Source organism: Mustelus asterias, chromosome 10 (assembly GCF_964213995.1).
Source record: "Mustelus asterias chromosome 10, sMusAst1.hap1.1, whole genome shotgun sequence".
NCBI classification, from domain to species: domain Eukaryota; kingdom Metazoa; phylum Chordata; class Chondrichthyes; order Carcharhiniformes; family Triakidae; genus Mustelus; species Mustelus asterias.
The window spans coordinates 114,352,624-114,368,875 of NC_135810.1; the positions used below are offsets into that span (position 1 = coordinate 114,352,624).

Consider the following 16,252-nt stretch of genomic DNA (forward strand, 5'->3'; position numbering starts at 1 on the left):
CCATGGGATGCAAGTTTGCTGATCCCCAATTGGTGGTGGGACACCTTCTTAAATCGCTGAAATCTACCTGGTGCCGGCACACCCACAGTGCTGTTAGGCAGGCTGCTCCAGGATTCTGACACTGAAGGAACAGCAATACCATTCTAAATCAGAATGTGTGTGACATGGAGAGAGATATTCAGGTGCTGTACTCCCATGCATTGCACTGCCTTGTCCATCTAGGTCTGGTAGAGGTCGCAGGTTCAGAGTTGGTGCTAAGGTACCTAAGTTAAAGCCAAGTGAAGGGGACAGTGAATCTCCAAAACAAAAAGCATTTGAACCATCGTTCTGTGAACTTTGGCAAAAAGATGGGGGCGCATTGAAAAATCAGCTGCCAATTTGCTACGACTCTGTTCCATGTTGCTGGTAGGTTTCACCTTTGTCATCCAGAACATTGCCTGCGGTATTTTACCTGGGCTGTGGATGAAGGAACTGTTGACATGTGAGGTACAAGACAGAAAGCCCCATTGAAAAGTACGTCAGTGGAAACTAATTATTTCTCATTCTATAAAAACCAGAGAGGGTGAAAGAAAAAAGGACAATATGAGGCCGTAACCATGGGGACAGAGCATTATCAGGTCGAGCTCAAAGAACGGGCAGAGATGAATACAAGAAACTGTTAGCGACTGTTCGTGTTGGAGGAAAGAGACAGACCAGGAAGCCCAGACAAGAAGTCAGTACCCAGCAAAAAAAAACTCAACATCAAACACCAGACTTCAGCAACAAGGTCTGACCTCCTTGGAAGATACATCACTCCAAAGCTTTATAAAGCAATGCAGATTTTCCTGAAAAGGATGGTATTTTTGTGTGGATTTTCCCTCCCTATAAACTTCTGATTTAGGATTTCAACCACCACTCAGATGCCAAGATGGTGGCTGGAAACCTAGACAAAAATATTGTCAGTAAATTTCACTGATTTCCCCGACTTGTCATAAAGTTGATGGTAGCCATGATGTGGAAATACCGGCGTTGGACAGGGGTGGGAACAGTAAGAGGTCTCACAACACCAAGTTAAAGTCCAACAGGTTTATTTGGAATCACGAGCTTTCGGAGCGCTGCTCCTTCATCAGGGAGTGGAGAGGTAGGTTTCACAAACAAGGCACATATAGACAAAGGCACAGTCCAAATGGTGGGGGTTACACGCAGTGTGACATGGACCCAAGATTCCGGTTGAGGCCGTCCTCATGCATGCAGAACTTGGCCTTGTCACACTACATGTAACCCCCACCATTTGGCTTGGGCTTACAAAATCTTACTAACTGTCCTGGCTTGAGACAATTCACACCTCTTTAACCTGTGATTATTCCTCTCTCCACTCACATTGTCTGTACCTGTAAAGACTTGATTACCTGTAAAGACTCGTGTGCCGTTGTCTATATATGTCGTGTTTGTGAAACCTTACCCCTCCTCTCATCTGATGAGTGAGCAGCGCTCCGAAAGTTTGTGATTCCAAATAAACCTGTTGGACTTTAACCTGGTGTTGTGAGACTTCTTACTGTGTCATAAAGTTGTTCAAATGTTGCCCAGTGGTTCTACATTGATAACATTTCCTACCTGTTTGGCCATTCAGTAACATTTCAGGTAATGGTATTATTCAGTGAAGAGTGAGCGCTTGTGGCTTTTGATCCTTTATTAATAAATGCGATAATTGAGTCAATCAACTGCGAATTTGGCACACACTTTTTGTACCTGAGACTTATCAGTGGACGGGTGATGCATATGCCCCACGCACAACTGACTTTTAATTACATGGATGGTTCAATACCTGGCAGTTATGCACAATCATGGCAAATGGAAGGTATTGAAGAGATCGTGCTGTGACTTGCTTGTTCAATTACTAGTAGAATCCTTCAGGCATCACTGTGAACCACAGAGAACTATAAACAGCACTTAGAAAGGTATAGAAAGGACATTTTGCTCAATATTAAATCACAGTTGATTACAGCCTGCACTCAATGCTACCAATAAGCTTTTCTTCAATATCCCTCCAGGACTCTTTTTTCTGATCTATATTTATACTTAACCGGCAAGCTTTTCAGACAGGCATTTCTATCCAGCGAAGAGGACTTGATGGAGTGTGCAGCCATATAGGTAAACCCACTGGGGAGGTGGTGATTGCTGACAGTAATGCACCCACCCAAGGCCTAGGATGGCATCAGGTGCAGATGAGTGATGGGAGGGGGATGGTGGCTGTGGGAGTGGGGGTTTAGAAGCAGGGTGGCTCTTTCTGGGGCTCTCCCTCTCTTTCCAATACCCTTTCCCTTGGTCAGGCACTGAGTGCCCTTGAATGAAGGCATCCCCTTGGAAGCCCACAGGGTTTCCCACCTGGTGAGTCCCCTACTCATCATTGGGTGAATGTCAGTGGTGGCAGGTTGAGGTCCTTAAGTGGGTGTTAATTGCCCACTTAAAGGCTTAAAGTTAAAGTTTATTTAGTCACAAGTAGTCTGACATTAACACTGCAATGAAGTTACTGTGAAAATCCCCTAGTCGCCACACTCCGGTGCCTGTTCGGGTACACTGAGGGAGAATTTAGCACGGCCAATGCACCTAAACAGCAAAGTGCCCTTTGCTTATATCTTCGATGCTAATCATGGGTAGTTATCTAAAATGGGCTAACAGCACTCACCATTTGCCATTATGCTTGACATCCATTACAAGGCATCCTCATTGTCACCAATTAAGTATGGCAATTATTTTGGGCAATTCACTAATCTGAGCCTATTCTCACTCATTTAAAAATCTCAGAGGTTTCAAGCACAGTCAAGTTTTCAGTCAATGCTTCATTACTCATTGAAAGATGTGCAAATTAAGTTGATTGGCCGTGCTAAATTGCCCCTTAGTCTTCAATGATGTGTAGGTTCGCGGAATGGTGATCTGAGCTGGTAAATTCATCAGGGCCCAGGCTTGATCCACAGTCTGTGGTTAATTTGCAGTACAAGGACAACGGCTGAAAGGCTGAGCCCAGAGGCTTTGAGCGAGGGAGTTCTACGATTGGTTTTGTAATCTCTCCCCTTCAGTTCAGTGCTTTGTGACCTGATTCAACTTCCATTGGGAGTTGAAAATCTGGCCCAAAATATCAACAGATGTCTTTGAACATGAAGTTAATTTTACAATTTGTGAACCATAGGTAAAGATAGGATGGGCTTCAGCTGCGATGATTCCCACAGTTGACAGGTCATTTGGATGAGGTACCAGAGTGTGAGCAGATGAGGCGTATTCCCACTGCTCCAAGAAGATGAATGGTCACTTGGCTGGGGGTACCAGGGGAAAGCACGAGACTGATTTCCGTGCACCATGTTTTCGATGGTGGGGCTCATGGTCTGCCCAGATTTGATTTTTCAACAGGCTTCAAAATATCCAGCTAGTGTTCACACCTCAAACACCTGAACATTTAAATCGCTCAGAGCTGACGAAAGCAAAACTCCTTTCCAATGGCTTAATGGTAAGTAACTGGAGGGCACAGTCTTAAGATTAATGGCAAGAGCTGAAATTAGGAAAAAGCTTTCTCAAGCAAGATGCGGTTAGGGTTTGGAAGGCACTGCTTGATAGAATCATAGAAACCTACAGCACTAAATGAGGCCATTTGGCCCAACAAGTCTGCACCCACAACAACCCCACCCAGGCCACCTCCCTTCAACCTCACATATGTATCCTGCTAGTCCCCTGACTCTAAGGGCAATTTAGCACGGCCAGTCAACCTAACCTGCCCATCTTTGGACTGTGGGAGGAAACTGGAGCACCCGGAGGAAACCCACGCAGACACAGGGAGGAAGTGCAAACTCCACACAGACAGTGATCTGATGCTGGAATTGAACCTGGGTCCCTAGAGCTGTGAGGCAGTAGTGCTAACCACCGTGCCACCATGCCCTGAAGGGTACAGATCAATAGTAGCCCTAAAAAAAGAACTGGATACATATGTGAAGGAGAAAACACTACAAGGCAGGGGGAAAGAGTAGGAGCAGTGGGACTAACTGGATTGCTCTTCATGAGAGCTGACAGAGGTTGGACTGGCCGAATGGTCTCCTTGTGTGACATATTATTCAATGACGCTAAGTGCATGTTAATGGAAGATATATTAGCTATAGTTATTGCAAACTATGAGGAAAAACCTGCTGACCCTCATTGTATGAGTTGGGATTGCTTGGGGAAACGTATGGAAAGGGATTTAGTCCATCGAAACCTTATCCTAGCAGAGAGGAGGAGAGAAGTTGGAAAGATATATTTTTAAAAAATGAACCATGACCAATATCTGAAGAAAGTAATTAACTCCACCTTCTTTCCAGCACAGAACAGCCTAATTGAAAATGCCACTGGATATAGAGGTAATTGTGAATACAAAGTCATTCTTGTAACCATAGGCCAAAGTCAAACCAGAAACACAATGGCCTGATTTTTCAGCAAAGCTTGGGAGAACACAACTTGCACACTTCTGCAGCTTTTGAACTGCACATCCAACCCATGTATGACATTGCGCTGGGTTTTTGCTTTCAGACCAAGGGTTAGGGTTGGGGTTCGCAGTGCAGTTTGTGAGTTTCACTCACTTGATGAAGGAGCGGCACTCCGAAAGCTCATGATACCAAATAAACCTGTTGGACTTTAACCTAGTGTTGTGAGACTTCTTAGTTTGTGAGTTGTGTTGGAGTGTGAGAAGAGGGTGGGTTTAGGAAAAGGCTGACGAGGAGCCCCACCAACATTCTCCAACACAGCAGCCCAAAGATGTCTTTTGGGCCTTCCAAAATTTACACCAGCTCACGAAAATAGTGTGCAGAAGGAAATTCAATTTTCCAGTGGGCCCCACAAAGAGAACCTTCGAATAGGTGTGTCTATGTGTGTACGTGTAGGCCTTTCCAGCCTATGAAAATGGTGTGGGATTAGAAAGGCAGAGGAAATTGATTTTCTACAATCCCCTCTCCTGGTCGATTGGCTAAGTCGATACTAGGCCATCAAATAAACTTAAATCCTAAAGTACGTGATTGGTTTTTTAATCTCTCCTCTTCAGTTCAGTGTTTTGTGACCTGATTCAACTTCCATTGGGAGTTGAAAATCTGGCCCAAAATATCAATAGATGTCTTTGAACATGAAGTTAATTTTCCAAGTTGGCTCCATTCCCTAATTGTAGCGGACTATTAACAACTATTATATTGAATGAAAAAGTGAGCCCGTAACTTTGCATGTCCTTTGTCTGTTAGCCAGCTTTTGTTATTGTTGTTTTATTGCTCTACCAATTGTTCAAAGTTGCACCTTCACTCTCTGGCTAGGCTTATTTGGAGTTACATGCTGCTGCTTGTGGGATCATCAAGTAGATTACTTTTATTAAGTTAGACAGCATTTATTAAATCAATGACTTCCTTCAGTTCCCATCGGGTCCTATTAGTCACAGATTACTCTTGCAAATTGGTGTCCATGTTCATCAATCTTCTCCACTAATCTTCTCTTCTGGCATGTGATTCTTGGGCGAAGATATTTGTCAAACTAACGATAACAGTCTTCCATGAAAGCGCTATTTCATATACATTTTGATATTTCCCTATTAAAATAGAAACAGCCAATATTCTCTCAGGGTAGAATTTTAAAATGATAAAGATCAGTGCCATGTAATGGAGAGGTTTCATTTCAGGCAACTAATCTTAACGTCAAGTACCTTCAGGCAAAGTAGAGCAGTTTGATAGGGAGTCCTTCTATTGGCTCATCAATGTTTCTCCACTCCAATGTCAAAGCAACACCCATTACTGAATCCATGTGCCATTTTTCCCATTTCCTGCCCTACGCTACTGATCTTAAGTGAGATCAGTTCCAAATTATGGGAGCTCTATGTTGTGGACCTTGCTCATGAGGGGCTGGACGAGAATTGCCCTAGCTCAGTTTATGTAGGTCTCTTATTAGTCAACTGAAGGGGATTAATCTTCTTGCTCTTGTTTGAAGAAGGCAGTGTCTAACCCACAGAGTCACTCAGTCTGGCTACATGCTTCGATTCCGCTTGACTGCAAAAGACCACTATAAACTCTTTTGGAGAGTGCCTGCTGTATGCAGGAAGTTTTAGGAACAGCAAAACTCCTTTTCAGAAATTCAGCTCAGTTACTTTGAAACATGAAACAAAGGACAGTATAGCACAGGAACAGGCCCTTCGGCCCATCAAGCCTGTGCCAACACATGACGCCTTTCTAAACTAAAGACCTTTTGCTTCTACACGGTCTGCATCCCTCTATTCCCTGCCTATTCATGTATCTGTCAAGATGCCTCTTAAACGTTGCTATTGTATCTGCTTCTACCACTTTCTGTGGCAGCGCATTCCAGTCACTTACCATCGTCTGTATAAAAAACTTGCCTCTCGCATCTCCTTTAAACTTTCCCCCTTTTACCTTAAACTCCGAAAGGTGTGCTGGCTAGGTGGATTGGCCATGCTAAATTCTCCCTCAGTGTATCTGAACAGGTGACAGAGTGTGGCGATTAGGGGATTTTCACAGTAACTTAATTGCAGGGTTAATGTAAGCCTACTTGTGACACTAGTAAATAAACTTAAACTCAAACCTATGCCCCCTAGTAATTGACATTTCTACCCTGGGAAAAAGACTCCGACTATCCATTCTATTCGTGCCTCTCATAATTTTGGAAACTTCTATTAGGTCACTCCTCAGCCGCCGACATCCAAGTGAAAACAAATCAAGTTTGTCCAATCTCTCCTCATAGCTGATACACTCCGAACCAGGCAATATCCTGGTAAAACCTTTCTGTACCCTCTCCAAAGCTTCTGGTAGTGTGGCGACCAGAACTGAACACGATATTCATCATTTCCCTTAATGCCTTTCATTTCCAGAAAATAATTTGATTGTCTCTTGAATATATTTCTATGGTCGGTATTTTCCAGATAAACTGCAGAACACATTCTAATAAACACATACTAATATTCCTTGCATGACAGTTGCTCTGTCTTCTAACTTCCCAAATTCTGAAGTATGGTGTATTAAGCAATGAAGTGGATTCTCAACTTGCTGCCTTGATGGAAAATTGTCCTGTCAGACCAGCTGCTCTGTACAGTTTGCTCAATCTTCATTTTCAATGAATCCAACTGTTCTCAGGCTGATCATTATCACAATCATTGCTCTCATGCTTTTGGACAGCTGCTGCCATTGACAATTCATCGAATTATAGAATTATCATAGATTCCCTACAGTGCAGAAGAGGCCATTTTGGCCCATCGGGTCGGCACTAACTCTCTGACAAGAGTATCTTATGATGTGGAGATGCCGGCGTTGGACTGGGGTAAACACAGTAAGAAGTTTAACAACACCAGGTTAAAGTCCAACAGGTTTATTTGGTAGCAAAAGCCACAAGCTTTCGGAGCCTTAAGCTCCTTCTGCAGGTGAACAGAATTCCCACTCACCTGAAGAAGGAGCTTAAGGCTTTTGCTACCAAATAAACCTGTAAGAGTATCTTACCCAGGCCATCTCCCCCACCCTATCCCTGTAACCCCACACATTTAACCTACACATTTTGGGACATTAAGGGGCAATTTAGCATGGCCAAGCCACCTAAGGGCCCATGGTATTCGAGGCAAGGTACTAACATGGATTGACGATTGGCTGTCAGACAGAAGGCAGAGAGTTGGGATAAAAGGTTCTTTATCAGAATGGCAACCGGTGACAAGTGGTGTCCTGCAGGGTTCAGTGTTGGGGCCACAGCTGTTCTCTTTATATATTAACGATCTAGATGACGGGACTGGGAGCATTCTGGCCAAGTTTGCCGATGATACAAAGATAGGTGGAGGGGCAGGTAGTATTGAGGAGGTGGGGAGGCTGCAGAAAGATTTAGACAGTTTAGGAGAGTGGTCCAAGAAGTGGCTGATGAAATTCAACGTGGGCAAGTGCGAGGTCGTACACTTTGGAAAAAAGAATAGAGGCATGGACTATTTTCTAAACGGTGACAAAATTCATAATGCTAAAGTGCAAAGGGACTTGGGAGTCCTAGTCCAGGATTCTCTAAAGGTAAACTTGCAGGTTGAGTCCGTAATTAAGAAAGCAAATGTAATGTTGTCATTTATCTCAAGAGGCTTGGAATACAAAAGCAGGGATGTACTTCTGAGGCTTTATAAAGCACTGGTTAGGCCCCATTTGGAGTACTGTGAGCAATTTTGGGCCCCACACCTCAGGAAGGACATACTGGCACTGGAGCGGGTCCAGCGGAGATTCACACGGATGATCCCAGGAATGGTAGGCCTGACATACGATGAACGTCTGAGGATCGTGGGATTATATTCATTGGAGTTTAGGAGGTTGAGGGGAGATCTGATAGAAACTTACAAGATAATGAACGGCTTAGATAGGATGGACGTAGGGAAGTTGTTTCCATTAACAGGGGAGACTAGGACGCGGGGGCACAGCCTTAGAATAAAAGGGAGTCACTTTAGAACAGAGATGAGGAGAAATTTCTTCAGCCAGAGAGTGGTGGGTCTGTGGAATTCATTGCCACAGAGGGCTGTGGAGGCCGAGACGTTGAGCGTCTTCAAGACAGAAATTGATAAATTCTTGATTTCTCGAGGAATTAAGGGCTATGGGGAGAGAGCGGGTAAATGGAGTTGAAATCAACCATGATTGAATGGTGGAGTGGACTCGATGGGCCGAATGGCCTTACTTCCGCTCCTATGTCTTATGGTCTTATGGTCTAACCCGTACAACTATGGGAGGAAACCGGAGCACCCAGAGGAAACCCACGCAGACACGGGGAGAACATGCAAACTCCACACAGTCACCCGAGGCTGGAATTGATCCTGGGTTCCTGGAGCTGTGAGGCAGCAGTGTTAACCACCATGCCTCCTCTGGATCTATCTTTTGTTTCTTGGCCTGTCCCTTTGTACTTTGCAATATCTTCCCTCTTGTCATTTAATCTCTCCTACCTTCCACCATATTCCACCCTTCCCTTTCATTCTGGCCGCTCCTCCCTGCCTCTGTGCCAACTTAAAGATCTGCTCCATCCCTGAACCATTTTCAGCGCTGACGGAAGGTCAGCGATCTGAGATGTTAACTCTGTCCCTCACTTCCCGGGTGCATCCTGAGCTGCTGAACATTTGGTTGAACATTTCCAGCTTTTGGCTGCCTCGGTTTCAGATTCCCAGCATTCACGTCATTGCGCCCGTGAATCCGAGTGCAAAATGGCGTGGAGAGGGTTAACGGGTATGAAACGCGTTCTGATTTAAAAGCTGGCACCAGTATTCCTGCTCACAGCTGTCTGACATCATGTGTTATTGGGAAGGGATGCACAAGAGGGGGGCAGACCAGCCCACATCAGAAAACGCTTTGTTCCTGTGGGTTTGCAAAGCAACCTTGAATGTGAAGCACGTTTACAGTTTTGTAAGACATGAGTTAATCATAGAATCATAGAAACCCTACAGCACAGAAAGAGGCCATTCGGCCCATCGAGTCTGCACCGACCACAATCCCACCCCAGGCCCTATCCCTACAAGCACCCTGCTAATCCCTCTAACCTACGCATCTCAGGACACTAAGGGGCAATTTAGAATGGTCAATCAACCTAACCCGCACATCTTTGGACTGTGGGAGGAAACCGGAGCACCCGGAGGAAACCCACGCAGACACGAGGAGAATGTGCAAACTCCACACAGACAGTGACCCGAGCCGGGAATCGAACCCAGGTCCCTGGAGCTGTGAAGCAGCAGTGCTAACCACTGTGCTACCGTGCCGTTAAGGCGGCCCATCTTCTTTTAAATTATAATCTGAAGTAATTTATGGTTGTCTTCTTCTACCTACCAGTTACTGTGGTCTGAGTAGAGAATATAGATGCATACACTTACTGTCAGGGGAAGCAATGGCATAGAAGGAGGAGAAATTTGCTTATTTTTAAAACTTCCAATATGTATCAAGGATGGGCATTCGATAAGAATCTTCAGATAAACGAGAAACTAGCATGGAGTTAGGCTGATTTTATTTTGGAAGCATACTTTGAAGTCACCTAGCTATCTTGAAATGGTTTTGACTATGCTGATTTGAATAGTCAAGAGGTCCAAGTACTAGGGGACAGAAGATCACAAGCAACAGCAGTGCTGGTATTTGCATAGCACCTGTAATTCAGGGAGGCAGCGTCGCAGTGGTACTTTCACTGGACTACTAATCCGAGACCTAGGATAATGCTCTGGGGACCCGAGTTCAAATCCCACCGCGGTAGATGGTGAAATTTGAATTCAATACAAAACCTGGAATTACAAGTCTAATGATGACCATGAAACCATTGTCGATTGTCATGAAAACCCATCTGGTTCACTAATGTCCTTTAGAAATCTTAGAAATCTTAGAAACCCTACAGTGCAGGAAGAGGCCATTCGGCCCATCGAGTCTGCACCGACCACGATCCCACCCAGGCCTTACCCCAATATCCCTACATATTTTACCCGCTAATCCCTCTAAGCTACGCATTCCAGGACACTAAGGGGCAATTTTAGCATGGCCAATCAACCTAACCCGCACATCTTTGGACTGTGGGAGGAAACCGGAGCACCCGGAGGAAACCCACGCAAACACGAGGAGAATGTGCAAACTCCACACAGACAGTGACCCAAGCTGGGAATCGAACCCAGGTCCCTGGAGCTGTGAAGCAGCAGTGCTAACCACTGTGCTACCGTGCCGCCCAGTCATGCCTACATGTGACTCCAGACCCACAATAATGTGGCTGACTCTTAAATGCCCTCTGAAAATGGCCACGCAAGCCACTCAGTTCAAGGGCAATTGAAAAGAATAAATTTTTAAAAACAGTGAAGAGTCTGTGAAGTGCTTCCAAGGTGCATTATCAAAGATAATTTGACACCAAGCCACTTAAGCAGATTGGACAATTACCAAAAGCTTAAAGGAGGAGAAAGAGGCAGAGACGTTTAGGGAGAGAAATCCAGAGGCCAGGGTCTCGGCAGCTGAAGACAAAGCCATCCAGGGTGGAGATTTTAAAATCAGGGATGTGCGAGAGCCCAGAATTGGAACATTGCAGAGATCTTGGAGCATAGAGGACTGGGAAAGACCGCAGAGCTCAGGAGAGATGAGAACATGGAACGATTTGAAAAGCAGGATGTGTATTTTAAAACTGAGACCAAGGATGGGATTTTTTTTTTGTTGATTCGTGGGACATGGGCGTCAGTGGCTGGCCACCATTCATTGCCCATCCCTAGTTGCCCTTGAAAAGGCGGTGGTGAGCTGCCTTCTTGAATCGCTGCAGTCCACGTGCTGTGGGTTGACCCACAATGCCATTAGGGAGGGAATTCCAGGATTTTGACCCAGCAACTGCAAAGGAACGGCGATATATTTCCAAGTCAGGACAGTGAGTGGCTTGGAGAGGAACTTTCAGGTGGTGGTGTTCCTATGTATCTACTGCCCTTGTCCTTCTAGATGGAAGTGGTCATGGGTTTGGATAGTGCTGGCTGAGGATCTTTGGTGAATTGCTGTAATGCATCTTGTAGACAGGACACACTGCTGCTACTGAGCGTCGGTGACAATGCATCAACACATGATGCCTTTCTAAGCTGGCAGCCCTCCAGTACTGGCAATGCCATCAGGAATGGTGGCCAATGCTGGTACGGCAGTCAGCTGACCACAATGATCACTGTTACATGCCCCAATAGAAGGGATAAGGATTGCAGGGTGGAGGTCGCTGATGAGGTGGGGATGATTGGAGGATTGGAAGAAAGGGCTGGGAGTAGCTTCCTGCAGGCACCTCCCATCTGAAAGACGGATCGAGAACAAGGAACCATCAGGCAAACGCAACAGGCGGAATGAGGCCATTATGGGCCTCAATTGACCTCTGAGCTGGAAGGCCACATGCAAGTCTTCCTGTGTTGGATTTGATCTGGGGAAGGCCAGAGGATGGTAGGATTCCCACCCTCCCACTCGATCACACTGTCCCACCTCCAAATTCACCCAGCGGGAGGCTTTAAATTCCATCCAGGGACCAATGAGGGGACTTTTGACAAAGTCCCACATGGCAGGTTGGTTAAGAGGGTTAAGGCTCATGGGATACAAGGAGAAGTGGCTAGATGGGTGGAGAACTGGCTTGGCCGTAGGAGACAGAGGGTAGTGGTCGAAGGGTCTTTTTCCGGCTGGAGGTCTGTGACCAGTGGTGTTCCGCAGGGCTCTGTACTGGGACCTCTGCTATTTGTGATACATATAAATGATTTGGAAGAAGGTGTAACTGGTGTAATCAGCAAGTTTGCGGATGACACGAAGATGGCTGGACTTGCGGATAGCGAAGAGCATTGTCGGGCAATACAGCAGGATATAGATAGGCTGGAAAATTGGGCGGAGAGGTGGCAGATGGAGTTTAATCCGGATAAATGCGAAGTGATGCATTTTGGAAGAAATAATGTAGGGAGGAGTTATACAATAAATGGCAGAGTCATCAGGAGTATAGAAACACAGAGGGACCTAGGTGTGCAAGTCCACAAATCCTTGAAGGTGGCAACACAGGTGGAGAAGGTGGTGAAGAAGGCATATGGTATGCTTGCCTTTATAGGACGGGGTATAGAGTACAAAAGCTGGAGTCTGATGATGCAGCTGTATAGAACGCTGATTAGGCCACATTTGGAGTACTGCGTCCAGTTCTGGTCGCCGCACTACCAGAAGGACATGGAGGCGTTAGAGAGAGTGCAGAGAAGGTTTACCAGGATGTTGCCTGGTATGGAGGGTCTTAGCTATGAGGAGAGATTGGGTAGACTGGGGTTGTTCTCCTTGGAAAGACGGAGAATGAGGGGAGATCTAATAGAGGTGTACAAGATTATGAAGGGTATAGATAGGGTGAACAGTGGGAAGCTTTTTCCCAGGTCGGAGGTGACGATCACGAGGGGTCACGGGCTCAAGCTGAGAGGGGCGAAGTATAACTCGGATATCAGAGGGACGTTTTTTTACACAGAGGGTGGTGGGGGCCTGGAATGCGCTGCCAAGTAGGGTGGTGGAGGCAGGCACGCTGACATCGTTTAAGACTTACCTGGATAGTCACATGAGCAGCCTGGGAATGGAGGGATACAAACGATTGGTCTAGTTGGACCAAGGAGCGGCACAGGCTTGGAGGGCCGAAGGGCCTGTTTCCTGTGCTGTACTGTTCTTTGTTCTTTTTTTAAAAAACAGGAGCAATACAGTTAGGGAATGGGTTACCAAGAAAGCCCAATGATGTGGTCAGTTTAAGTTAGAGTTATTGGCAATTGGATATGCTTCTGTATGTTCGCTGACAACTGCACAATGTTCAGCACCATTCACAGACTGAAGCAGTCCATGTCAAATGCAACAAGACTTGGACAATATTCAGGCTGTCAAGTGTCAACATTTGCATCACAGAAGTGCCAAGCAATGAGCATCTCCAACCAGAGAGGATCTAACCATCGCCCCTTGACAATCAATGGCATTACCATCGCTGAATCCCCCACTATCAATATGCTGGGAGTTAACATTGACCAGAAACTTAACTGGACTAGCAATATAAATACTGGCTACAAGAGCAGGTAGGAGGGTAGGAATCCTGCAGCAGATAACATACCTCTTGACTCCCCAAGCCCATCTACATAGCACAAGTCAGGAGTGTGATGGAATACTTTCCCCTTGGCTGACTGAGTGCAGTTCCAACAACACTAAAGAAGTTTGACACCATCCAACACAAAGTAGCCTAATTGATTAGTTCCCACAAACATTCACTCCCTCCGCCACTGACACACAGTGTTAGCAGTGTGTACCATCTACAAGATGCACTGTAAGAACTCACCAAGCCTCCTGAGGCAACACCTTCCAAACCCACAACCACTACCACCTAGAATGACAAGTACAGCAGACACATGGGAATACTGCCACCCGAAGGTTCCCCTCTAAGTCTTTGACACTATCCTGACTTGGAAATATATCGCTGTTCCTTCACTGTCACTGGGCCAAAACCTGGAAGTTTAAGTTTATTTATTAATGTCACAAGTGGGCTTACATTAATGCTGTAACGAAGTTACTGTGAAAATCCCCTCGTGGCCACACTCCGGCGCCTGTTCGGGTACACTGAGGGAGAATTTAGCATGGCCAATGCTCCTAACCAGCACGTCTTTCAGACTGTGGGAGGAAACCGGAACACCCCGGGAGGAAATCCACGCCGACACAGGGAGAACATGCAGGCTCCGCACAGACAGTGACCCAAACCGGGAATTGAACCCTGATCCCTTGCGCTGTGAGGCACCAGTGCTAACCACTGTTCCACCGTGCCGCCCCTAACAGCACTGTGGGTGTATCCACACCTCAGGGAGTGCAGCAATTCAAAAAGGCAGTTCACCCCATTTCACGTGGGCAATTAGGGGTGGGCAATAAATGTGAGCATAGCAAGAGACACCCATATCCCATGAATGAATAATAAATAATGAAGGAGGGAAGGATTAAGGGATATGATGGGAAGGTGGGTAGGTGAGGTTGCTTTGTCAGCAGCATTGGAGTGTCTGGCTTTTACGTCATCCTCCTGTAAGTTCTACTGATTTTGTTTTCAAGGGTTTTGGAGATCAATTTCTGTTTCACAATTGCATCATTGTAGTATAAATATTCACGGTGAGATAAATTGGTATTGTTATTCTACAAGCATCTGCACTTCCCTAAAGCTCACAAATGACTCTGATTATTTGCGCTGTGACTTGAATGCAGTAAAAGCTACAGGGCAACACTCAGAAGCCAACCACTAAAGACAGCTAACACCTCCTGAGTGTAACATAATGGAACCAGCTTGCACCTTATTAAAGAAGTAAGTGGCGCAAAGGTTGGGTGGAAATTATGGCATCATTTATCTGCGCGTGCTCTGCTTTGTCTCCCGTACTTGCTGACAAGTCACCCTCCATTTGGACATGAAAGACAGCAAGCACACCGCACCATGACAAAAACTGCATTGTCATCTTGTGAGTGCAAGCGTAAAATATTGACTCATCTGTATTCACCAAACGTCTCCCCCCCCCCCCCCCCCCCCCCCCCCGCACCCCCACCCCAGTCTGCATTACAGCTGCTCTGCTCCAGCTATAACAGGTAAACAACATGCTGGTTAAAAAAATCTTCCGCAGTCAAATTAAGAATTCCTGTGTAGCAATTTTGTAAATGCATCTGCGAGATCCCCTCCATTTGCAGTTTCTAACAAAACTTGCGGAGACATCCTAAAGCGAGAAACAGTGACCTTAAGAACTCATCACAAATGCATTGCTGAACGTAGGAACAGAAGTAGATCATTCAGCCCCTTGAACATGTTCCACCATTCCACTAGATCGTGTCTGATCTATATTTGAACTCCATCTACCCACCTTGGTTCTGTAAATCAATTGATTTTTGACCGACTCCTTAGGGGCAGGAGATTCGGAGGGGATTTGAGAAAAAACTTTTCCGCTCAGGGTGCGGTTGGAATCTAGAATGCAATGCCTGGGAAGGTAGTGGAGGCTGGAAACCTTACAACATTTAAAAAATATTTGGATGAGCACTTGAAATATCAAAATATTCAAGAATATGGGATCGTGCGGGAAAATGGGATTAGCGCAATCTTGGTGGTAGGTATTGTCAGTGCAGACTCGATGGGCCAAAGGGCCTTTTCTGCGCTGTATGACTCTCTGATTCAACAGTTTTTTGGAGGAGAGAGAGTTTGTGATTTCCATTAACCTATGCATGAAGAATTGCTTTCTGACGCCAGGCCTGAATGGCCTGGTTCTGATTTTCACTATCCTATACAAAACTACATACTGCATTGAGGAAATGATTCCCACCCTGAGGGCTCAGGCTTTTCAGAACACACCCACTGAATCGTCCAGAGTGGCGTTCCAAATAACTAATTTTTGTGACAAAGCTAGGAGTACAAATGCATCAGATTCTTACCTGCTCTGTAGGTCGTTGAGGTTTAACTCCCCGATGTAGTGGGTGGCTGAAGAAACAGTGACAATTCGACTGTTGCCATCATGGCTCCCTGACTGCTTCAGAATGTCCAGGAGAAGGTGAGTCAGCATGAAATGTCCAAGGTAGTTCACGCCAAAATGCTCTTCAAACCCGTCTGCAGTGTTTCTTTGGGGAACCAGCATTACTGCCGCTGAAATTGAAAGTGAAGAAACTCTTTGGGTAACCAAAGTACAGATCCGAGACTGTCATATTCGGCCCATTTGTGGATTCTGCTTTGGTCGAGGGGGGGAGGGGGTGGGGGTGTTAGAACAGAGTGTGGGACTCGGAGCACAGGGCAAATTCTTGCA

At 45.8% G+C, this 16,252-nt stretch overlaps 1 protein-coding gene across 1 annotated transcript in view; it reads right to left on the reverse strand.

Moving 5' to 3' along the window:
• The window catches only part of dhrsx (dehydrogenase/reductase (SDR family) X-linked), a 284,229-nt gene that overhangs the window by 59,482 nt on the left and 208,495 nt on the right, over positions 1-16,252 (reverse strand). Inside the window, exon 5 of the mRNA XM_078222521.1 lies at positions 15,888-16,095. Within this exon, the coding sequence (XP_078078647.1) occupies positions 15,888-16,095 (208 nt within the window). The remainder of the gene's footprint in view (positions 1-15,887; positions 16,096-16,252) is intronic.